This window comes from Fistularia commersonii, chromosome 2 (genome assembly GCF_037954325.1).
Source record: "Fistularia commersonii isolate RoL2024-O1a breed Wild chromosome 2, RoL_Fcom_v1.0, whole genome shotgun sequence".
Taxonomy (NCBI): Eukaryota; Metazoa; Chordata; class Actinopteri; order Syngnathiformes; family Fistulariidae; genus Fistularia; species Fistularia commersonii.
In genome coordinates, this window is record NC_141285.1 from 11,196,800 (window position 1) to 11,223,208 (window position 26,409).

The 26,409-nt window shown below is 39.3% G+C and overlaps 1 protein-coding gene across 3 annotated transcripts in view; it reads left to right on the forward strand.

Moving 5' to 3' along the window:
* macrod2 (mono-ADP ribosylhydrolase 2) overlaps positions 1 to 26,409 on the forward strand; it is a 412,763-nt gene that overhangs the window by 382,266 nt on the left and 4,088 nt on the right. For 2 of the 3 annotated variants that reach the window (XM_086167081.1, XM_086167089.1), the window contains 5 exons: positions 7,318 to 7,356; positions 7,742 to 7,786; positions 10,045 to 10,191; positions 10,738 to 10,815; positions 26,093 to 26,131. In XM_086167081.1, coding sequence (XP_086023207.1) covers positions 7,318 to 7,356; positions 7,742 to 7,786; positions 10,045 to 10,191; positions 10,738 to 10,815; positions 26,093 to 26,131 — 348 coding nt within the window. Of the gene's footprint in view, positions 1 to 1,596; positions 1,654 to 7,317; positions 7,357 to 7,741; positions 7,787 to 10,044; positions 10,192 to 10,737; positions 10,816 to 26,092; positions 26,132 to 26,409 lie in introns of all 3 variants that reach the window. The other variant, XM_086167072.1, reaches the window with a different exon arrangement.

Consider the following 26,409-nt stretch of genomic DNA (forward strand, 5'->3'; position numbering starts at 1 on the left):
CCTTTCCACTTTAGAACCTCCATTTAAACACATGAAACCTGGCTGAGTGGTGTAGCCTTACCTTGCTACAGCGATTTGCCAGGGGCTTTTTTACAGCTGCTGAAATTGAAGGGTTATTCATTTGGTGGCAAGTTGAACCCTTGGCCCGATCAAGTTAAAATACTTCATGCCAGGTGCATTGCAAGAGCTTATATCCACAACTATTTACCCACACTATTCTTTTCATGCTGCTTACCTTCATAATGCTCTCAGACCACCAGAAATGAGTGACAAAAAAATAGCAGACCAGCGCTCCCCATCAGCATAAGCTGGGCAGTAGCACAAACACAACTGTCAGTATATAGTGCTTTTATCACTGTACCATCCTGGCACAAGGCCTGCGACTGCCAGATACTGCTTATCAGAGTAAACTATTGACATTTGTCTATTCACTGATGTCCTGAATAAGCACCAGCACAAACAGAAAGCCTCACTAAACTCTTAATATTGTAGAAATAGCAGGAACAATAGATCCAATGAAGCTTGGCAAATGCGTTTTTTCCTCTTGATAAATCAAAAATTTGATTTTCATGACACGGTTGATGAAACGTACAGTCTGCCTTAGTATTCCCCAACGTCTCGTGATTTCTTCAAGTAAAAAAAGTATTTCTAACAAGAGACTTGCCAGATATATTACACATGCAGCCAACTAAGCAGCGACTGTTTATTTTAATGTCTGCCTTTTGAAGATTTCAAACTTCTGCAGACTTTGGACCCAGGGTGCTATCAAAATGTTTTTTTCTCCATAAGACACTGCCGAGGTTTGCCAGTTACACGCATCTGTGATTTCAATGAGATCCCATTTTGGGGGGCCATAAAAGTCCTGTTTTAAAAGCACCCTGTAGAATGTTATATTCCTAAGTGAAACAATATGCATGTAATGGTTGTCTGACAAGGCCTTAACTGTGAGGATCTTCTGTTGTTTGAGCTTAATGGACTGCTGTTTGTTTAGTGTGGTTTTTTTTTCACAGGCCTTTGTGCATTTCATACAGTACAATAACATAGCACCAAATGATTTTTGGCCAATTGAAATAACCTCAGATACCTCCATATTATGCCTGATTCAGTTTGGCCTTGTTTGATGGGCTACTGTACCAGAGCCAAGAGTTGGCCTTTTATTCTGCTCCATCAGCCATAGCTTGAATCAGTTCTGCTTGGAGCCTACTCAAAGGTTCGAATGACTGCCATGCTGAAATGAAATGGCATGTTTTTCCTTGACTGTACTCCAGAGTTGATCTCAAAGCATTGCATTCAACACCAGTCTCCCACAGGAGTTTTGTTTTGTTTTTTTTGTTTGTTTTTTTTTTTTCTTGGGCGAGTAAAAACAAAACAGTGTAAGCCAATGAGTTCTACCACATGCCCTCATAGCTGGTACATTGAGCTAGGACTTATTATTTGGAATAAACTGCTGCTCAGATATGTAATTGCCAGTAGTCATCTTTACTGAGACATCGCTAATCTAATGTTTTGAAACTGAAAGGATGTCGTGCGCTTTGCATCTTGAACTTTTATCGTAATATCCATTTCCCAAAGTCATTTATTTCTGTTTATTCATAGATGATACACTGCAGTCTACAAACTCTCCGTACAAGGAGGAAAATGACAGAAACGGAGGTACCCATTATTGGAGTAACGTTCTGCATGTTTTGTGTTTCATGTGTATTGTGCTGCTATTAGCAATGGCTGCTTATAATGAATACACCAAGTAGCATATCTTTGAGGGAAATCATAGTGCATGGACTGTTATTTCTAGAAAAGTACCATGAAATTAGTGAGGTGGATTCTTGTTTAGTAATCATCAGAAATGGTCATTGCTTCTCTAGTGTAAGTTTCTCTTTGGGGAAATGAATACAAGATGAAACCTGATCTTTTTTAAAAAAATGTTGTCTTGGAGGCAAACTTGTTTAAGAAGCCATTATCTGGCTATTCTGCAGTTTCAGCCCCTTTGGATGTGTAATATTGAAACAATTATAGGCTTCTCCGATACGATGGACCAAAGATAATTAGATTCTTACACTGGAGGGTGTTAGTAGGCAATTAAAATCGTACACCATCCATTTGTCTTGAAGCCTGAAGGTTGGAAGGATTTTTAAGATAGCAGTCATGGTTGTTTTCTTTCTTGGTTCTTCTTCCTGATTCTGAGTGGTTGGACTAGATAACACAGTCACTTCAAAGGTGTCAATATATTCTGTGTTTTAAAGAACAGTCAATTCTGCCTGCCTATTCAACATACCTTTCCGTAATCCATAGCAGTAATTCAAATGATTCACAAATTCAATCACCAGCATTAGGACTGCATAAGTATTCTGTAATAATCTTTATAAATCCTAATTTATCAGGCCTGGCAGCTTAATAGTAACTAATCCATTCACAAAAGGCATTGGCTCAGCTTTTGAGCATGGGAACACTCAGTCCTTGAGACAACCTCTCTCACAGGAAGGGAATGAAATGATTTTGTACTGCCTACACTGTAAAGGTTAGGTCTGGTTCGATGTAGCACATAAGAAGAATTAATCATAGAAAACACCCAGATGTCAAGATAGGGAAGAGCCTTGGAAAAGCCAGCTACAAAAACAGAACATCAGCTTAACAAAGTGTTTTTATAAGATTCCAAACAATCATTTTATGCCCATGTAAAATCTCCTTTCAGTATCATCTATGTAAAGCAAGGAAAAGCAGGTCACATGTTGAGTCTTATCAGTATATGAACCCCTTTTTAAAATAAATTACACTCTACCCACCCACAGTTGGGTGGGTTGACTCTGCCAATATGCTTCAGTGTGATCTATCATCCGTCTTTACCATCCATGGATCAGGGGATACGGGCTTTTAGCTGCAGTACTGATGATGAGAAAACATTAAGGCTTTCTGAATGTTATTCTTTGATAAATAGACTGGTTAGTGGGTTATACATTATCATAGAGCCTATCAAGCCAAACAAACAAGAACAGCTACATCTTTAGTTGCTACAAAAGGTAAAGTACACATTGAAAGCAAAGAACCTGTGAAAGAGCTGGCATATTCTCCATCTTCTGATGACAGTCAGCAAGTAAAAATCATTATATTCATGTCTTATGATATTATACATCTTTTATTTGTTAATTCACTTATTCTATTAATTTACTTTGGTTTTCTGTCATATCGTACTTCACTCAGAATGCTTTTTTCTGTTTATTTAAAAGCTCTTACAATCATATGTAAAATCAACACAGATGATGAACAGAGAATCGATTCAGGCATTGGTTGAACCCTTCTGCAAAGAAGACCTACAAACAAACCATCCAAGAAAAAACAAATAACTTTGACGTGTTTGAAATACAGAGTTGCAGATTTACCATGGATACTAATAATGGTAATTGGATGATGTAATTAGCTAAATTGTCATGTCAATGGCACGAAGTCATGCAGATTGTACCACAAAAAGAAAAAGAGAGTCCGAGGTAATTGGATGGTAAGTTCTGCAGTATAAACTAGAGGTGCCTCCATTTTGCACATTTGAGTTTGAGATCAGTCCCACAGTGTCAAATTGATATTAATGAGATTAGTGAATGTCACAAGGCACAATGAAATGTGAACATTGACCCAGAAATCAATATTAGGAAGGATATTTTTCATATTTGCTTAATCTTCTGGAAAAGTCATCAAAATAGAAGGAAAAATTGTAAAAAAAAAAATGACTAAAGAATTTAAGTTGAAATTCACTGACTAGGACAATAATCAGCCATTCTGTGTGATGCCATCTTTTATACCTTGATACTCTATTGAGCATTACTAAAAACACACTTTTCATTACAAAGGTTCCTCTGGATAACAGCATTTGGTCATATGAGATCCATTTTTCCTTTTACATGTGCCTCATTAATTTTTCAAGTTCAACCTTTTTTTTTTCGGTCCACTTGGCTTGAATAGAAAATGTGGGAGACAAAGCTGACGAAAAATAGTCGAAGTACATTCACCCAGCTTAGTAGGTATGGGGGTCTCACCAAAATGACCAATTTTATATTGTACACATTTTCAGCCACAACCACAAAGGAGATATTTTAGGCTTTGTGCCTTCTGAAATACCTCTCTGCAGATCACATCCAGTTCTGTTTTGGAGATGGGACAAACAACAGAGGCAATGTTCACTAGAGAGTATTGGACTGTACTCTGAAAACAGAGTTACCTAAGGGCAGCAACAGATTGTGACTGCATGCTTTGACTTTTATCAAGAAGGAAGACAGACAAGCGTACATCATATGGAGAAATATCACGTTGTAGTTGCTGTTTCTTTTTGTAGCACTATCTATCTATCTATCTATCTATCTATCTATCTATCTATCTATCTATCTATCTATCTATCTATCTATCTATCTATCTATCTATCTATCTGTCGATCTGCCTGTCTCTGCCTGTCTCACTTGCTCTCTATATGTTGATCTATAAAGATTCTTGTTTATGGTGTCTGGTTGAGTTGGAATTGATAAAACTGTCACCATTTCCTCTTTTAACTAACAGTAGAGATACAGGATATATTTAAAAGGTTAAGATTGTATTATATCAAACAGTGAAGCCAGAATCCTGTTTTCTCGAATTGTTGGGAATTTTTTAAAATATTTAAAGAAATATACAAATGCATAATATGGCTGAATATGGAATGAAATGGGAGTAATCGCGACAAATTATTTTTCAGAATTTTGCCTGAGGTATTGTTTTATGAAAATGTATCTGTATATACACAGTAAATTGAGTTACATCTGTGCTGATTAATTTTTAAAATCTGAAAACAGAATATAATTTGAACCAAAAAAAAGGTGTTTAATTTGTGATTCATCTGAACTCTACGAACGCTCATGTGATTTTCTAGTTAAATTGTTCAGTAGCCCTAGTGACAGATTAGATAACAGGACAGCAAAAGTTCAGGATAACAAGCTCAATGCAGCTTCAAGGTTTGATTCAAATTGTATTCATTCCAGAGAAAGAAAGGCGACTGTCTTTTCCGGACGATTCTCTGTTAAAGTTGAGTTTTTCGCTGAGAACATGAGGACGACACAGAGCAAAGGTTACATATCAGCATCTAAATTGTTTATGTGCTTGTGATGGTTTGCCCCTGGATCTGTTGTTGTCATAAATAAATAATTTGCATGTCTATGAGACATCTTCTCAACAAAATGCCTCAGTGCAGTACTTCACTCAACCCAAGTGCAGGCAAATTCCAGTTTGCCCTCTTATTACTAAAAGGGAGGTGTGGCATAGAGATTTGACACTAAAGGTCTTGAGCTGGGGATTTTGGCTGTAGTCCTTTTCTGTGAAGCATGTCAGAACCTGCCTCATAGTAACAGAGTAGTTTGTTATGACTATTACCCAAGACAGCTGTGGTAATGCTGCCACCTGCTGTTAGGAATAACTGTGTGGGCAGGAGAGCGGCAGTGAGCCCTGGTGCAGTTTGTGACCGTCCAGAAAGTGTTCTAATTGAACTTATCTTGACACAATTATAAATCAGCCTGCCCTACATAGAAGATTTTGTTGTCTGATTTGTGCGTGCGTGCAGGTGTGCTAGCAGGCGTGCGCGCGTGTCCGTGTGTGTGTGTATTCTCCTCAGCATTCTTTATCCAAAAGGAATACTGTTTAGTTCAATATGAAATAGAAAACAATAGGGAGGGTATTTTACATCTTTTGTTCAAATACATTGGTGCTGGAGCTCATGTTAAACTGTTGCAGTAGTCGTGCAAACAATTTAAGTGCATAAGAGAGGTTAAGTTTGACCTAAACCGGAAAAGATGTCTTTTCAGAAAATTTCCCCATCATGATTAATAGAAACAATTGCCAGCTACTGTTTGTCAACTGCATTTTTCATGATGGACAGATGCATTTGAGAAAAACATGGAGCACTGGTAGAACTGGCCCTTTTCCCATTTAATAGCAGCTGGCATTTTTATTGTTCTGAGTGCAGGGCAAAATTGCATAGATATGGAAAAATGGTTTCTCACAGCAGCTTGTTAAAAAAGCAATTATAGACGCTCCACAATTGCCATTGTAGCGCATGTTCTCTTATTGGTGTCATGGCTTTCATTTACTCAGTTTGTCCCAAATGTCATCAGCTTGTGTGTGCGTGCATGTATTAAAAAGAATGTGCGTGATGGAGCAAAGTTGTGTGGATAAGAAAGATGATGCCGGGATTAAATTTGTTTGATGGCACCGAAATCTATCTTTTGAAGATTTATTGGCTATATTTGGAAATGGGATTCAAAGCAGTCATTGGGTATTTGAATGCTGCCATTACTGTGAAATTGTAGTCAATGAGCCCTGAGAAATAGCTATGATGTTTGTATGAGCAGAATGATAACCGCCTCTTATCGAACTGTTCACACTTTCTATTCCCTCCAGAAAGTGTTTGTCTTAAGTCCTTTGTCACGATTACTGAGAAAAGATAGGGATAATATCAAACATTTATTTCAAGGGGTTGTAGAGGATGTATTTCAATTCAAGGGAAACAGAAATACAAATAGAAACTGAAAGAATAAAAATAAAAAAAACATTGAAAAAAGGAAATAAAGAGTTACAGCTTTCACATTGAAATTGCTTTTTTTTTTTGAGTGGCAGTGCCAAATGTAAAACACACACACAATGGTAGTACATTAATTTGCTGTGAGGTAGAAGCACTAACCACTGCGCCACTGTGCCGCCCCCAGATACTTACTTATACACAAAAATATACAGGATATGGATGTGATATTAATTAGATTTCTGTAGTGTTTTGCAGTTGAACTTTGGCCTGGGAAAAACTGCGCACCTAATTTGTCAGATACTGGTGGATGTATAATGGACAAGTAAAATTAATGATTGCATCATTGAAGCGATATAGTGCAACAGTGAGAAATATTTGGGCTTCTAACTGCTGAAGCTAAAGTAAAATATTTTTGTGCAAGGAAGATATTGGGTTAAAATGACTAAAATGTCTAAAAGTTGCTAAATGATAAGTAATTATTATTGCGCAAACAGAAAGCTATGTCAGTGTTTGTATGCCAGTACTTGTTCTGCGATCTATTGGTTAAAGGAACCTGTACCAGCACGAATATCTCAAAGTGGCACTTGAAACAGCAGCTAGACTGGAATTTTTGGTTTTTATGACAGGTTATGATGCCACCTCTCAAAATATGTATCAACGGCCTCAGGGGGATGCACAGTTTCTGATCATTTGTATGACTGAATGCTTTTCTTTCCAAAAGGACTCGTGACTGATTTTGTTCCCATGCATGTTTGTGTCAAGTTGATAAATCTTTTCTCTTCTCCTTTCAGGAAAAGAGGAAACTGGTGATGAAGAAGAGTGTGACAATGGTAATGTAGCTCCATGGACCATTAACATGTTCAGAGCCCCTTGGCTCTTCTAGTGCTTTTTAGTGTCATTTGAATATCAAAAATTGAATTTTCTATTTGCTCCAGTTCAGTCTTTCCATGCAGTATGCTACCACTCTCGCAAAAACAGTTTTCTTATCACAGGAGCATGGAACAAAGAAATCCTTCAATTATGTATGGCTTCAGAAGTGACATTCTTTTCCCCCTTCTTTTTTGTCACTTAATATATGCATGTCTTTGTGGTTTCATTGCTCTCATACTGCAGTACAAAGACAAAGCTACATAAAGAGGAGAAATGAAAAGGCTGTTTGGGATAATATTGAAAGCTAAGTCAGGCACTAACACAGGACTGTTCCTCTATTTCTAGATTTTGAGGGAACTGAAGATGTGGGGATGGAGAGTCAGTACCAAGGTATGGGACCATTAAAACAAAATCAAGGCTTCATGCACTGAGGGCTGTGTTACAATATACAATCATCACAAGTCATGGATAGGCAGGACTTCACACTGATCAGTCTGCTCGCGCTGGTCTGTTTGCACCCACCCGCCGGCCTGAATGACTAAAGGGCGGAAGCACTCACTCCGATCATCATGAGGTTCTTCAAGAGAGTGGTGCTGGCCCACATTCAGAACGACATCCCGGAAACCCCGGGCCCCCTGCAATTGGCATACGGGCTCAACATATCCACCTCCGATGCCATTCCACCCCCCTCCGCTACTCTATCTCCCACCTAGAAAACAAAGATTCCTACATGAGGGTGCTTTTCTTGGACCACAGCTCCGCATTCTATACAGTTATTCCCCACAAAATCACAAACAAAATGTCCACCTTTGGCCTGCACCCCACCATCTGTGACTGGTCCCTCGACCTCCTGACTGGCAGACTCAAGTCTGTCAGGATACGTACTAGGACCTCAGCCAGCATCACCATGAACACGAGCACTCCTCAGGGATGTGTCCTCAGCCCCATCCTCTAAACCCTGTTCACCCATCACTGTGTCGCCCCCCATGAGGACAACATCATACGGAAGTTTGCAGACGACACCGCAGTGATAGGACGCATCACTGGCAGAGACGGAATGGCCTATAGCATGGAGGTGGCTAGTCCGGTGAGGACCTCACCTGGTCCCTCAGAACCACGCCGACAGTTAGGAGGGCTCAACAACAGCTGTGCTTCCTGAGGAGGCTGAGGAGGTTGGCGTAGCGCCTAAGATCCTCAGCAACTTCTACAGCTGCATTGTGTAGAGCATCCTGACCAGCTGCATCACCATGTGGTACGGCAGCACCACTGCTCTGGACCACAGACGCCTGCAGCGAGTGGTGAAGACTGCAGAGAGGATCACCAGAACCCCACTGCCTTCTCTGCAGAGCATCTGCCACAGCAGAGTACACAGGAGAGCTGCCTCCATCGCCAAGGGCCACACCAACCCTAAACATGGACTGTTCACACTCCATGTTTCCGCCGGAGATACAAGTGTGTGAAGAACAATATGACTGAAGAACTCGTTCTACCCAACTGACATCATAATCCTAAACGGCAAACACTCATTCTTCTTTTCTGCATTTTAAATGCAGCACTGCACGTAGAACTACTACCATTGAAACTGTACTCACCATTGCATCTGCACTTTGTGAGTTGCACACCAAGCTGCCCTTAATGTTTTACTTGCACTTGCGCCGTTTATATTTATGATAATGTTTACAATGCCTATTTATTGCCACAACAAAACCAAATGTACTGTGGACAGCAAAGGAAGAATTTCATTGTACAGGGAAACATGTTTCCACACTGTACATATGACAATAAACACTCTGAATCTTGAATCTTGAATCTTGAAACCCTACCAGACGACCATGGCTCTCATTTATGTGCCATTGGACGGCTGAAGTTTGAATTAAAATCTAACATTGGCTTTGCGTAAGAGCAATGTCTCTCATCATGAATCTCTACTTCATTGTCTACATTGTTTATGATTAACATTCTGGATTTCCATAACAGGCTAAAAGCAGTGACACTCCTCCCTCTCCTCTCATCTTTCTTCCAGTGTTATTCCTCAGGACTATACACGGATCTTCTCTTAATTATAGTTTTACAGAAATTCTATTTGAATATTATCTTAAATGTGTCCCTGGGATCCTATCCCAGACTATACATAGGTCATTACTTTCCCATGAGAACTAAAAATAGGCTTACAAGTACCTACAACACACAAGAATAGAGGCAAATGCTCACTACTTTGTTGGTGATTATGACAGCAAGCCATTCTCTGGTTCAAGTACCCATAGTTCACTATAATGTCCAAATACCCTCCATATTTTATAAAGTTTCTTCAGGAAGCAAAACATTCATCACTCAGAAATGTTTGAAACACAAGTATTCTCTCTGAGCTATATTGAGCATCCACAATAAAATAGCATCACCAACTGTCTTAAGCCACCACTAATGTTTGAGTTTTTCTCTGACAAGTTTCTTTTCCTTTGTCGAATACAAAGAGAAAACACTCTGTCACTGTCACTAACATTTTCTTTGTAATGTTACCCTTAGCATTAATAAAATATAAAGCTTATAGCTTTTGATTTGTTTGAAAATTTGACCTCCTATGTGTATTGCTGTATTAGTTTAAAATCTTCTATATTTTTACTCGTATTTTGTTTTTGGTGACTTTTCAGATGAAGATTTGGGACATGATGAACTAAACCAAGAAAACAAATCTGATCAAATTAAAAACCCAGACAAAGATGAAAATACCAGCATTGACAGCAGCAAAGATGAAGATAAAGGCACTGACTATGACAAAGAAAAGGAGGAACACATAGGTATGTACAGAAGAGCCAACCGAACCATAATAAAGTTCAAGATGTTTACTTGATTGTCCTTCAACCAATATTCTGAATATCGGATAAGTAGTTTTAAGATAGTCAGTCTCAAAGATGGACAAAACGGAATAAATTTTGATAAAAATCATAAACTCCTTTGCATAGAAAGAAATAATATGGGCATTGCCTTTTTTCTGGCGGTCTAATATTGTTAGCAGACAGAGACATGTAAAACCTTGGTTGTCTACTCTAAATAATGTCTTCCTCACAATGCATGAATCTATGCAAAATATGACTGCACAGCATCAGGAAAAACGTTCTGAAGAAAAATTGTGGCTTAGACCATGTAAAAAATTATAAATTGGATTTTCGATCACCGATGAGACTTCATCATATGCACAAAAGAAACCAGTTGCACTGACCTGGTTGGAGATTTCAAGGGTCAAGCTTTGTTTTGCAGGCACACAGCTTTGTTCACATGTCTGAAAAGACACAGGTATAATGTCAAGGTTAGTATAATAAACACTCCTTTTTTCTTTAAAACAGAGGAAGAGCCAACTGCTGCTGCAAAGACTGCAGATGATGATAATGATGATACAGCGGAATCTAACATTGAGATGGAAGGTAAGATCTGAATTTTATTTTATCTAGACTTAGCATGATGTACTAGATTTAATCGGTTCTGTTTATTTACTGTGTATTTTGTTGTAAATAAAGGTTGAATTTGTCTTGCTCTATTCCAATTTGCTTTTCTTACTGGAACGACTCTCTTATGATCAAAAGTGTGGATAAGATATCTAAGAATGCAACTGACTGTAGCGAATATGAGTCTTCTTTTTGCCATCAGTGGCTTCAGTGGTGTTCAGAGTTGGATTGTCATCTTATTTTATTCGCATCTTAAGCCTAGTCCAGATGTTCCCACACACTTTGACAAAAGTAGTTCATCAATTTATGAGGTTTTTATACTGTATATTAAAGGATAAATGATCCATTTGGGCATTTGGTCCTGACATCACATTTGTTGACTGTAACTGCAGCTAAACCTACTTTATAGGATGTATTTCGGTAGTAATCGCTGACTCCAAGTGAATATATGCTATAAATAATATATGGCTGATGTAATCACTGATTAACAATGTTCCCCAAAGAAGACGAGGTTAGAATTTTGAACCCTGGGCTCAAACACCACTGCATTTACTCACTCAAAGATCTAAGTGACTTACCTCCATTTCACTCTGTCTTTGAGTGACATTCAATTAATTGAGGGGAGAGTGAACATTCCTGACAGATCTATCTAAGATAGCTGTCTACTTTCTCACTGAAAAGCCATTGGAATACGTCCTATAAACTTTGCAGCCTTTCCATCAATGGAAAGCTTCACTCCAGCCTGTTGATTGGGTTGCCTGGGCATGCCAGTGTCAATGTCTGGGTCTGGCTGCTTGGTGGCACCGTCAAGGAGTAAACAGTGGTGTCACTCCTGATTGCAGGCAGATTGCATTTTGTATGAAGGAGCAGGACCTGAGCAAAGTGCAGAACCAAATTGTCTGTGATATTGAATCTCATGCAGGCCAAGACAGGCTGGCCTAGCCATGCGTAACCAGCTATTCACAGGACAAGACCAAATGATTCCCTAGCAAATATCCTTTATTAAAAAATAATGACTGTAATCAGACTCCCTGATACTGGCCACAGAGGTTAAATCAATTTTTTTGTAAAGATGAAAGGAATGTGTAAAGAATTTAAGATATTCCAACAAAACTAAATGTAAAGTTAAAGTAATGTCCACATTCCAAGTCATTATTAATGAGTGTTTGTGGAGCTTTGTCTTTGATTTTGACTTTGTCTTAAACTCGCATAGAAAAACAAAATCATCAGCACAAATAATTAGAAGAATGTATTGTGAGACATTTTTTTATTACCATTCTGCAATTGCCCAATTTTAATTGAATAGGTAAAATAAGTTAATAAATAAGTAAGCAATACAATGGACTTGTACCATGCAGAGTTTTTGCAAATTGTGCTGTCCACGCTGGACAATTCTGGCATAAGACAAATTTTAGATGAACTTTATTGAGGACAGAGAAGAAAAATCCATGATGGTAGTGTACATTTAAAGAAAAATCTGTCAAACCAATGAATGTTCTGGTTACCTTTTTTTGTCAGTACATCCACTCTCACTACACTTCAATTAATTAAAATTTTTGGTCTCACATAGTAATGTCAGACATCTCGCCTTGAAAAGACTACCATTTGCAAATTTGTGGCCAACTATGGCCAAACTCTTAGATAAATGTTAGGCTCTTAGTCAAGCGAGAGGGGTACTCACTGCTTTCTTTCTACTGTGTTTCATTTTATGGGCTACAGAGCTGCTAAGAATATACTACATTACAGGCTGGCCAATGACTAATACCACACTGCGGCCCAATAATTGTTTCCTCCATATGATATCGTACAAAATTCAAAAATAAAAACTTTTTTAATTATGCTAAGCTGAAATGAACAGTAACTGAAGAATAATTTAATTTGCACTTATGACAGCATTCTTTTCTGGTGTTTTAAGTAAAATCACAATAAAGGTATCAACTCTGTCCCCATAGAGATAGGAAAAGAGGAAGCTTTAATGATTAAACAACTTTGAAATAAAGTCTGAGTCCGAGCACACAGCAATAATGTGTAAATAGGAGATTATTAAACTCGCTTAAATGAAATAGTTGTAATGTTACGGCAAACTGCAGCCTTTATTGTTAATATGTTATGTTAATATGTTGATATCAGTCCATCTATCAATAGTTTCGTCATAGTTTCATGGCCGTTTGAGCCATGTTTTCTGAAGCTGACTTCAAACCAGCCACAGCTATGGATGCAGTGCATGTTTGAATCACCAGCTTGGCACTTCATATGTTTGAACATTGTAAAAGGAATTGTCTCCTCCCCTCCGGTCACATTATACACATTTATGGTGATGTACTAGAGACCGACATTTCCCTGTAGTTTGATTAAACTACTACCATTGAATTTATACAGAAGTATAAGTATCCACATGTTCTCAGTCGCCAAGATTCTCTGTTGGTGGCCTGCTGTTTGCACATCCCTCAGTATTGCATATACGGAAATTGATATCACAGCTAAAAAGCCCCAACTCAACTCACTCTAGATGATAAAAAACAAAGGAATAGGATCGTTTTCTCTTATGTCTGGTTTTACCCTAGTTTCCATCATATTTCTGTTTATTAGTAAATTTCTTTTTTTCTCTGACCACTTTTGTTTTTAGAAATCTGTGCAATCTGTAATTAGAATACTACCTTTTGTTTTTCATCTATTCTCTGTGTATTCTAGCAATTATTAGTGGTTTAACCTTTTTTTTTGTGTCAGATAAACAAAATGAATTTAGCACGATATAATTAGTATCTCAGTTTTTATTGGAAATTTAAGGATCCAGAGAGCCATAACAACTGAACAAATATTGTATTCTGAGGTGTTTATATAGATCTGTAGAAAATTCATGTGGAATAGAGATGTGTAATATAAAAGCAGAAGAAAGATTTTATATTTTATTGCTCTGTTTTTTGTATTATATTCATTAGGTATCTGTCTGAACAGGAAATGAGATTCTATATCTGATATTTCTGTGATATTTGCCTCACCAAATTGAATCAGAATTCAAAGCTCCTTTATTCATGAATATCCATAATATCCTTTAAGAATGGAAATAGAGGTTGTATTTGTTTTGTGTTTGAAATATGTAGCTACCTTCAGATGGTCTGGTGAATTTTGAGTGGGCCATCGCTTGACTGAGCTCATAGAACATCCATAGATTAAAATAAACTGACTTTGCCTAAAGCAAGAAATACATAAATTGAAATAGGGAAGAGTAAAGTGTTTTTCCTTCATGGAGTGTTATTTTCCTACAGGAGTCGATTGATAATTTTTTAGCTGAGAAGGTGAGATTTAATGGTCACAAGGATTTAGTGTCACCCAGTCACAAGAAGCTCCTCCCTATTGCAAACCAAACTTTGATCAAGTTTTCCCTGCTAAATATTTGCACGTTGCACTTCTATTTCTAACAAGGCCAAGATTTTGAGTTCAGTTTTTTTAATTATTCTACCAATTGTACATCTAAGCACAGACAGTCCTACGATTTAGGCAAAATCCTCTATAACAGTGCTTCAATAGCTTTTATTAAGGTTTTCACTACTACAGACAGAATGATGGATGAAAACACTATCTGGCTATTTGAGGTTGCCTAAAACAATTCTTTGGCAAGGTAGTTGTGTTTAGGCGAAAGGGACAATTGGGGTACAGACTATAATGGCCTTCTAAAGCCAAGCGAGGACCTTGCAGGGGAATGGAAGGGGGAAGTGGAAGTGGGCGCTGACCAAGCGAGCCATCAGCGAGTGGCTGTTCCAACTAAAAAGGAACAACAAGGCACAATTATATCAATCTGGAGGCTGTTTGCGCTGATATTCCCACTGCTTACATTTTCCTTTCTGGTCTGTTTTTTCTGTTGTGTTTCTTTTCTAACAATGCAACACATAAGTTTTTGTTTGTTCATGTTACTTTACTATCATTATTTTTTAACTTGTTATCTCCAGTTGCTGTATCCCGTAGTGCCAGGATGTGTCAAGTATTGATAAGTGTAACTGCTTTGCTCAGCAATGTCACAATCGTTTACTGTATGTAAAGCCTTGAGCAGAATGCCCAACTGCATCCACATATGGTGCTGAAAAATCACATGCACATCATGCACGCACCTCTCTCCCTTGTGAGATCCACAAATGATTATAAAAAAAATGCATCTAAAATGGAGGGGAAACAAATCCTGGTCTAACTGGCAACGCGAATAGATTTTATTCCCTTCATTGTAATGCTTGAGGGATGTTATTGATTTCTGTCTTACTCCCTCAGTTGTGCAGTTTTTGGGTAACGGAATAACAAGCTGACATGAATGGCTGTCTGAAATCTACCAGACACACTAATGTGATGTTAAAGTACACAGAACACCACCACATCACCGTACTGTTACCGTGTAGTGCTGCTATTATCCTTAAAAATCTCCAGACCTGTGCCAAATCAAAGACTTAGGCTGTCTTTTAGTAGTAAGAATAAATGCAATGAATTTAATTAATGATTATATTCCCGGGATTTGTCGATATGTGTTCTGTGGTCTAAAGAAGAAGAGAGGATTTGAAGCTTTGTTTAATTGGCTTATTTGTGCCCTTATGTCACAGTCTTTTTGTGAACAATGGGACATGGGAATCTACTTCACTGACTAATGAGGACAGCACACAATTAACCTTTGGCATAATACTGTATACTGTAACATCAAGTTCTTCTTCAGGGAGGGACTTTGGCCACAACTCGATGAATACGGTTGGTTATCGTTGTGGTTTTATCGTTGTTTAAGCTATAAAGTCCAAAAACATTGGCCACAGTACAAATTGCAGACCTGTTGTGACACCTCTTGAGTATAAAGACTACCCATTTTTTCATCGAAGCTTTTGTCATTGAATTCCGTTTGACCCCTTATTTATGTGGTAATTTTGAGGTCACTGGATATAAAAATATGAAATGTCTCCTTATTCTATGGAGCATCGTTTGGTTGTAGTGAGTTATTTACCTTAAATACGGCAGAACCGTCACTAATTTTGCAATGCACTCATGTAGATGAGAAACAGGGGCGACATGCAAAGGATCGTCATCATTTATCTGGAGGTAGAGAATAGTCCAACAATGTGCACAATGTCCATTACGCTGGTCACCCCTGGCCCTGAAGCTCACATCAAAGAGAGGGTGCCTCATTGACTGCAAGGGACACACTTTTTCTGCTTTCCTTTGAAGCTCCTCTTTTGATCAGCCCTCTTGTTTCAACCCTCTGTTTGGTTCTCTACAATCACAAATGAATCGAGTCTATGCGCAGTGAGAATTTATCAGACGAAAGACATGCATCAAATATGTATTTGTTTCATCTTAAACATATTCTAGTCACAAGGAACACATTCAAAATGCCAACAGATACAAGACAGTGGTTGTTATCTTAACTTGTTGCCCATGTGCCTCCAAACAGTTTTCTCACTCTCTTTGATTTGATTTTAGTCTTGTTTGATACCAAAAGTAACCCCAACAGAGATGCTCAATGACAATTCTGTTGTTATACCTCAAAGCAAGCAAGTTTTATGTATTTCCTTCAAGTGCAGGTGACATGTCAAAAGAATTAAGAAGAAATAAGGTGAAAATCAGCAGCAGCATTTTAACGTTACATTTCATTTTTACTCATTTTGTTATTGTTGTATCTGTCTGAACAGTTGCTTCAAATAAATGGTTCATGTTGTTAATAAGTCAAATATATAATTGCTGTTGAAACTTAATTATTACTATGACAATTTTGACTTTACAATGGACCACACCATTAAATAATGGTTAAAGTGTAATGACTTTTAAGTGATAGGTTTCCCAATATATCAATGATTATAATCAGAGAAGTAAGACAAATAATTATTTGCACGATAGCCAAAAAAAAGGTAGTGCTGCTTAATGTCTCTGTTGTGCCTCGTCGTGATGTCTATCGCATATCTATCGTGCCAGGAATGTTAGTAAAATACATTTGGGTTGTCCTTTTTTGCTTTCCAGATAGATACTTGCCTTTACTTTCTGACCCTTCCTGAGGCGTCGAACTTACTAGGACACAACTTCTAAGGGCATCTTCTCTTTGGCTATGTTTCATGTCGCAACAATTTTCTTTCACAGCCAGCACCAACACTTTATTAGACATGCCATTTTGTAGACACTGTAACCTATCCATCACAATCTTGACTTTGACCTTGTCTCAAATCTTTACGCTTTCATTTTTTTCTGCCTATAACAAATCATCTTCAATAACTTTCTGCTCGATGTATCCTACCCTTTTCTGATGTTATAATCAGATAATCAATGTTAGGTCGGTGGTTTTGATGTTGTGGTCGGCACTTAGCCCATCTTCCTTATGTCAGACAGGCAAGTTGCTTTTTTGGTGACCTTTCAGTGATGGAACGCAGTTCTGCAAGGCATCCTAGTTTTACTATCTAAACCAGCACTTTGATTATGTTGATCTGTTTGATCCAAGATCTTACGATAGAAAACCTTGGCCTCCCAAAATAGGGATCACTTTGTAACTGCAAATTAGTTGGCTCATCATTGCGATCTCTTCCAGTACACACAAACATTCACAGCCTTGATGTTCCCACAAACTCCACAGCTGTGTGGTGTCCCATTTTAATCTTTTGAAGGTTTTCCCCCACATAACCTTTGTGAAAAAGAACAGCCGCTCCCCTGCAAGGCTGCCAATGCACTGATATAGTGAACCACAATAGGTATCGAAGACAGAAGCAGGCAGCTTCCTACAGCAGGGCTACTTACAGTACCGGGAGGATCTGAAGATTATGTAAAGTTATTCACCAAGTGATGAGAGAGGAGCAGGCCACCACTGACAGCAGGTATGTAGGTCACACAGGGGGAGGCCTCTTTTGCATTTGCTCCCTTCAATATCTATTTTTGTGTTTTATCCCTTCCTTACTTCTTCGCTTAATCAGTTATTCACTTACTCCTTCCAACGCCATATATCTGTTGTTACCACTCCCTTTTTTAATCTACTTTTTGTGTTCTGAAACGCCACTACAGCTATATCAGACTATTTTGGTCAAAGTAGAGAAAGACTTAACAGAGAGATCAAGTGAGAGACTTCGCCAGTGGACACATTTTTACCGACTTTCCTTTTGCTTTCATCCCCGTGTCTTATCAAAGTTTTGCCAGTGGTGTTTTTCCTTTCATTTTTTTTTCTTGCAACATATGTTGTCGACTGTCTCTTTCTCTTTTCTCTTGCCATTGCTTGCTGCCTTCTAATCATCTGCACTTTCTCTGTGTTGTTTGTTAACCCCAGAGCAGATGGTATACTGTCCAGTTCTGTTTCAGTCATTCAGACATGTCTGTGTTTTCTTATCTTGTCAAGTACAGTCCAAGCCTGTGTAATGAGCTTTGGCCTTTTCAGTCTGTTAAGAGACCCTACCCTGAGTCAGCTACCTCGCCACAGCCACTACTGCAAGGTTATCCTTGCCCGCAGGGAACAACAATTCTTCTTAGTGTCCACAACCCCACGGCCTTTTCTTCGGGAGAAGAAAGGCGGAATATTAATGAAGACTCTTGGCTTTTTAGGAGTATAGCAGTAGAGACGGGCAGTCAGTGTTTACTGAGCAGGCTTGTTTTCGTCTCCCTAGCCTGCAGGTCACAGCTCAATGCTCTGTAATTGGCTCAGATTGTCAGACAGTGTTCCATCTCATAGCAAAGAAAACTCCAGCCATCAAAAGCTCTCCCCCCTTCCATACAAAAGCCTTTATTTCCTGTTTTGAGACTGGCAGCCCATTCTGCTAAGCTATATACACAAGCCTGCACAAACTTAAGATTAACATATGAAAATGGGCTGCTTTCCACATTTACCAGCTCATTAGTTCTTTTGGTCAGGCACTTGTTGAGGTCTACGCGTTCTTGTTTTGCTTAAGCGAGGAGATGTCTTTAATTATCTTTGCAGTAGTCATACTGAGCCCAAAGCTATTAATCCATGCAAAGTTCAATGAGGGGTTCTTCGATACTTGTTTAAAATACATGACCCTGTGGTGCAGTTCCTAACAGGCCACCCAGTTGGCATTCGGAAATTAATTCTGCTCTCACACATTGAAAAGGAATGAAAGTTTTCAATAGCATTTGGAAGGGAACTCGATATTTTCCTATATAATGCTCCCAAGACAGAGTACCATTCAGACAGACTGCTTGCTCCCATCTTATCATAAAGGCTGCTGAACCCAAGATCTTTTCCAATTATTCTGTCAATACACACAAAAGGAAATACTTGAAACGAAGGGCTTCAGTCAGTATGTTTTTCTATTGTGATATATTTGGGAAAATATCTCTGAATTAAATAAGAATGAAACAGGGTATACGAAGCAACTCTGTGAGTAAAAGTGTTTTCAGGTGCCCCCTGAGATTGTAAGGGATCACATTGTTTGACAGTTAGCAGTCGGACACCTGTGTGAGCTTGCTCGGATCAAAGCTCTAACACCTTCAGACAGAGCAGACTAACGCATTACGCTACCATTTGAGGATCAAATGAAGGGAAAAAATTATTTTGAGGGAACTGACACTGTAGGGCACAGACACCTTTACACATCTATCGATTTTCTTCTGCCTCTTTAGAGAAAGAGGTGGTGAATACAAGAAAGAAAAATGTCCTGTGGCTTTGGGACAAAAGGAACTTTCTCATTCCGCCTAAGGCTCCTGTCTGGCACATTAAACAGAGACTGTTCCCGTGTCGCCATGTAAGTGACCCATGGAGGCTGCTTCCCCGGTGAGACAGATCGTGATCTTGACAAATGTGTTGTGAAGACAAAACAAAATAATAATGAGAGGAAAAACTGCATATCTATAAATCAATAATCTATCTAGTTTATACGAATATTGAAAAGGCCTTTGAAAGGACATTACAAAGGCCAAATACTCTTTGTGCTGTACAGTAGTGCTGACCAACAAAACGCTAACAATCTCTTGTCTAATGAAAGGATGGAGGCTGAGGTGGATGTAATTTTCTGCTTGTCTGCATACGGGTGTGACTTATGCCCAACTCTTTCCTCTCCTCTCCCTTCTCTTACATGTGCAAATCTGGCCATACGCACACACTCACATTCTCAGATAGATCATCCTCCCCCAGATACTGATGGATTTTCTTTCTCTGATGTTTTCACAAAACTTCACAAAGGCTGGAGTGATGGTAAACCTGAAAGAAAGTTGAAATTCTCAATTGATTTTTTTTTTTTTTTTTTTTGTTATTTTCAGACTGTAGTTTACTTTTACTCAAATTTTGTGTGAAAACTTAATCACAACATCCCAGACAATGAAATGATGAAGGATTTATAGTTCTTTGATATGAAGAAATTGAAGTAAAATTAGATACCCTTTGTGATCCAAAAATGGAGAATTGGAAGCATTGTCATTTATACTGCAGCATTTTTGGTTCTGATGTTTCAAACCACTAGTGTAAGATGTTTAGCTTCCTGCTAAACGAGTCACTGTGGTCTACCGTTTCTCTCCCCTTTTCCTTATCAGCGCTCTGTGGACTGTGCCTCTCCTTCACCAGAGCCTTGACAGGGAACCATTTTTCTCTCTCTCCCTTCTTGTTTATGTGTTTACCACAGCATCCTCACATCCTCCCCTAAATGATAGCCCCTCTACTGTCAGCACACACAGGAGGCAAATTAGAGTGTGAAGGCAGACTAATGTTCCTGTTCCCTTTGAGCTTGAGGCAGGGCAGGTTTGCAGGGCTGCAATCAATTGGAATTCTGTGCTTTTTTTGCTTTGTTTTGATCAGTGCTGGATATTATAGAAAAGGGGATGCTACCCTAGCTTCCGGGCTGTTTTTGTTATATTAAAGAAGAAAAGAAAGAATTTGAGTTGAATTTAAAAAATCCTTTATTCAAACGATCGGATTTGACAAGAATACATTAAAAGAGGAAAATGTAAAGATACTTTTAGCTGGCAGGATGATCAACTAGAAAGTGAGAAAGTCAGCTTTTGTCAACAAATGGTTATCAGAATACAAAATGCCTCCTACAGCCCAAGTAGAAGTCCCCAGGTTGCTGTTCATAAAAAGAAATCAAATTCCACTTTTAAACAAGTTTTAATTAATGTTTTTAAAACTGTGACCGGATTCTCATACTCTTGGCCACGAGCCTTATTTTCCAGGTAAGCCAAATGACTAATGTGGCAAAGCCAAACAAAAAGAATACAAAATCAATACCCTCTTGTTATCCTTTGAATTCTTGGGACCAAAAGTAAACTAATTGAAAGTTAAGGTAACACGTACACTTCAAGAAACTAAACAGTGGCAGAAAAATTGGGGTATTCAATAAACAAGAAGGGAATGTTTAAGGGTATGAGCAGAACAAGCGATCTCTTGATACTCCAGATTAAAACTGTGATCTGAAACTGTTCGTGGCCAGAGTGTCATGCACAATCTTTCACAGGTGGTCACCTGTCTCCCCTTCAATGAGGTGTCCGGTCCAAAGAAGCTGAGCCCCTTCTTTACCTTCACTTACGATAATTGTTGACGACTTAGCAAGTTGATCCGAGGTTACATTGATGTCTTTTTTATCTGTAGCTTGAAGCTCCATCAAGCTTGTCAGTGAAAGGAATCTGTAGTCGATGACTCCGGCAACCAGCCTAACAGAGTTGCTGTGTCCAGATTCCCTAAATGCATTCAAGGAAGAAGTGGTTAGCTGTTAAAGATGACCCAGCTTTGTGAAACAGCCCCCCCATTATCAACCTATCTGACCAATCTTTTTTAGAAGCAACTTTGGGGTCATCAGCCAGTTGGGTCCACAATCGTAAATTATCCTCTGCTGTATGCAAATTGAAGCCTGATACCCAACTGAAGATGTGAGTGAGGCCTTGTCCTCACTCCGAACTGGAAGATAGAGCACTGCCGCTCGGATCTAGTGTTTTCCAGATCAGAGGAAGTCTATGCTCAACCTGTGGATCTCCTCTAGCAAGCACCTTGGTGGTGTTAGTGCATTGAGCTTGTGCCAGAGAGTCGAGGCAATCAGGTTGTTATGGTAAGCACCCTTCCCCTATATGACAGCTGAGGCATTAACCACCTTCACTTTGACAGCCGTGCACTTTTTCTGTCTTTTACTCCTACCCAGTCTCTTCCCCTGAAGGCCTCAGTCCTTAAGCATAGCGCATCATGATAAACACAACCAGGATATGAAATTGTCTCCAAATCCAAATGCCATGAGTGCCAAAAACAAGTACGATTGGTCCACCCTATAAAAGGTTTTTCCCTGGTCCAGGGCTATTATGTTTGTTTTCACATTGTAACTGTCACATACATCAAAAACGTCCCCCATTAGAAAGATGTTATCCATTATATTCCGCAGCATGACCAAATAGCATTTATCTGCGTATGATGTTACCAAGAAAACCCTTCAGTCTGTTGGAAAGTACCGTGGACAGGATTTTGAAGTCCCCACACAGAAAGACCACAGGCCTCCAGTTTTTCAGCATGCCTAAGCTTCCTGTCTTTGGAAGCAGGGCAAGTGTTGTAGTAGTCTATTCTTGAAATGCCAAGATGACTTGACCCGTTGGCCAGGGGTCGTGACTAGCTCAAATGCAACTAAATAGTGATCTGAGAAGCCAATTTGGGCTATGTCACATGTAAGTAATTAGGGTATGAGGGTCTTTGAGATTTAGAACCTGTCGAGTCTGTTTGCTGACACCTGACTGCCACAGGTCCTGACCCAGGTGTACTGTTAGATGTGTGGGTTTTTTATCCTATAAGCATCCAGCGGGTTGGAGGATATGGCAGTTCAGAGGGTCTGAGTGGACTCCCTACCTTTTCTGTCAACTGTATCACCAAGAGTGCAATTCAGATCTCCACCCACAATGATATTTTCTTGCTGGTATATCGAAAGTTAATTTTTGAGAGTGTGGAACGTGTTCAATCTTTCTGCACCGCTTTTCAGTGCATGTACGTTGACTAGGCAAAAGATAGAATCCGACTGAGGCCTTGAGGAGGATGGTGTTTGTGGTGGTTCCATTGCTGAGGTAATAGGGTCCACCCCATCACAAGCCCAGTCCACCTCATCCCACTGAACTGTGAGTTTTTCCTGTAAAAATAGCATATTAAGCTTTTTCTGGCAACAGACATCAAAGATTAGTGCTCTCTATGTTAAGTCTCTTCTTCCATTGATGTCTAAGGAGCCCATTCTTAGGAACAGCATGGAGGGGGGGAAGAGCAACACCAGGACATGATAGACGGCAGGGCAGATGAAAAAGCAGGAGTGATACATGATCATATTACTTTTTTTTCCTTACAGTTTTGCCTGCTGTTGGTGTCCTCAGAAGTCTGACGTGTTTTTTTAGACAGTACTTTTTCCTTTCGTCCAAAGGATTAGGATTTGCCAGCTTGCTGGCTGGAGGCACTGCAGGAATATCGCACCCAGCTGCGATGAGAGCCCGCACCCACTCGCCATCAGTAACCAGATCGCCTTCCGATTCCGGTGTGGGCAAGCAAACCATTTGTACCCGAAATCCCCACAATCAAAACACTTCATTTGCCCCAAGCTAGCATAAACCATGTGGGAAGCATCTCCGAACGTCACTCTGAAGGAGTACCCCAGAGTCTGTGATTGTGCCTCCAAAAACATAAGCACATCCCTTCCTAGGGATTGGACATGCTTCAGCCTAGGGTCCCTGCATCCCAGGCCACACACTTTTAAAGCCGCTGGCGAACTTTCCAAACCCTTCTAAATTTGTTTTCAAACAGTTTGTTTGGAATGAATGGAGGTACATGAGACAAGGAGACATCTGTACAAAGGTATTGCTGATGGCCATGCTGTTTGCAATCAGCTGATGGACATGGGCTTTGGTTTTCAGGAAGGCTACCACGGCTTCATTAATTCTGGATGCGTATGTCAGATTTTCATGTCCCACCTGCTCATTGACTGCAAGCAGTATTCCCTCAACTGACACTGTGCTGTCCAGCGGGACACCGTGGCTCCAGTTAGCCGGCACTGCCAGGCAGATGCCGGGGCACACCTCCCGGCAATCAATCAATCGAATAAACCAAGTAATGGGTCACTAATGCAAACAAGAAGAAGGAAAGACAGAAAAACAAGTAAAAATTGAAGTACATATATGAAAAATTTGAATTAAAAAGTGGCCCAATTGGGGCAAAAAAGCACTTTCAATCTCCTCCTCCTGCTCACACACCTGCACCCAAACCAAGCAAGAAAGAAAGAAAGAAGCACTGAATTAAGCCCCTTCCTTTTGTGAGGTTCTAATGCTGAATACAGCCATGCTACCTTGCATAATAAGGAAAACATGCAGGAATTTCTGTTTCTAAACCATTTACATAGTCAAGATCAGCTTTAACATCCGGCTTGTGATTATCCAATAAAATTGTTTTGGCCCTTGTTCACCAATGTATTATTTTCCTAAATGAAAACCCAGGTGCTGTCTAAAAACATCCAGTCGGAAACATTTGAGAGCACCTCTGAAAAGAGTCTTTTTTTCACAGCTCAGAAGATTTGGTATCTATGATGTTTCACATTTGCCAAAGTAAAAATGTCAGCATGACAACTACCTGTTCTCAGCCTGTCTGGATGAAATAAAGGCTTTATTTCACACTGAGAGATGATCGACTTGTTGGGGTCATGAAGGCTCAAGGAGAAAGAAGTATGAAGCCATCTTTTTTGCAAGGGCTCCTTCATGTTTTTTTTTTTTCTTGTACTTCTGGGATGATGTTTATGGAAAAAAAAGTGATAGGTCTTGGTTGAAAACTGGGTTGAACTGAGAAAAAAAATCAAGCGCCTCATCATTTTGTGGAATGGATATTCAGTGCCAAGATGATATTACACCAAGATGTTTGTTGCATGAGGTAAAAACGTGACAGTCCCATTGCAAACAAAATGATTGGCTGGTCTTGGAAGAAAATGCTTTGATGGCAATAAATTTAACTTTATGATGCATAATAAACACCCTGTGCCTGCTTTAGTTGCATATGTTGCAAAGTGTGTCAGTTGTGTCATGAGACTAAACAATTCAACCTGTCCAGAGTTTTAAAAAGGTAATTTTACATCATACTGACATTTTTACAGTAATAGGGCTGCACTAAAACACAACTTCTGAGAGAGTTCAAAGATTTCAGAATGAGTACCGTGTGTTGGCGGGGGGTAAAAACATAGCTGTTCCACAAAACAAACATGGAGAGGGGCTGTCTAATCAAGTAAATCCAAAGGTGATCTCATCAAAAATCCTGATCACAGGCATATCATATTAAAATGCATGCACCACCTGATGTTAGTCATCTGACCTCTTTTTTTAGTGATGACAATGAATTCCTAAAATTCCCTTACATACGCACATACAGTACACTCAAAGGGTTCTATTCCTTAGATTAAAGGAACAAAAAGAAACAAAAAGGCATGGTTAGGTTGTTGCTTCATCCTCCGTGCATTTTTAAATCAGTCCTGTTCAGCTACCGGTCTATTAGGAATTATAAACCTGACTTCAAACTGTTGCATCAGACCTACTCTCTTGTTACATGGCCACTGGTAACGGGTGCCAGAGCAAAACGATGGTGTGCTAAGCCAAAACATTGCACTTGTTCAAAGTAACTCTGCAACCTGGCTCACATATACGAACCTGCAATTGCAACCAAAGAACCAGTGTTTCTTACGACCTTGACGACAGACTAGCTGCTGGTTGCTACAAAACACAGACAACACTTTGAATTCTAAACACCCACTTCTATCATGGTTAAGCAGTTGTATTTTACATCATCACTGGACTGCCTGGGGAAAAGGGTTATTTTTACGGTTTGCTTTGTTTGGTCAATTGTTGTTGCGAAAAAAGGGGGGGGGCAGCAAGGTTTGCTCAGGGAGTGAGGAAGAAGGAGTTGTGTGACTGCAGAGATAACACAGAGAATAGAGGGGGAGCGGATGTGGGGAGAGGAAAAGGGTTCTCAGGCTGCCTTACAGGGATGACACTCTGTAATTAATTTTGCATGCATCTCTCTCCCTTCCTGGATTTGTTTTGTACATTTTTTTTGTATAACTCTTTAGGAAATAACAGAATTTCCAGGCATGAGAGACTCTCAAATACAGGCCTTACTCATTCGAATGTAAATCTGCAGCAGTTTATAGGAATTTATTCTTGACTGGTTTCAGTAATTTCATTTGGGGGGCAGAAAGTAATTTGATTACAAAAGTAGCCTTTTACAAAGGCAGAGTAACTAATCCTCTAATCACTTCTCATCAAGTGCTAATGGATAGAAGAAGTAACGTTGTGTAACATAACTATTTCTGTGTGCTCTACATTTCAGATGTCTCTGAGACCAACAAGACTGACACAAGTAATGGAGGTGAGTAAATATCCTGCGGCTTTACAGGAAACCCCCAATTACCCCGCTGCCCACTTATACTCTACAAATTAAATGTCAATTTGTACAAAATTGGTAGGGACTCTCAAAGCCTCAAAATTCACAAATATTTAATTCTAGAGGAAAACACAAAGAAGGCATATTTACTAACTTCTGGTCCTCTCTGGACACAGGCTTGTGGCATTATTTTAGCTATTAACATTGTGAAATCAGTTCTGTGCCATTGCCAGCCAAAGAGATTGTTTTGATGCTTGTCTGCA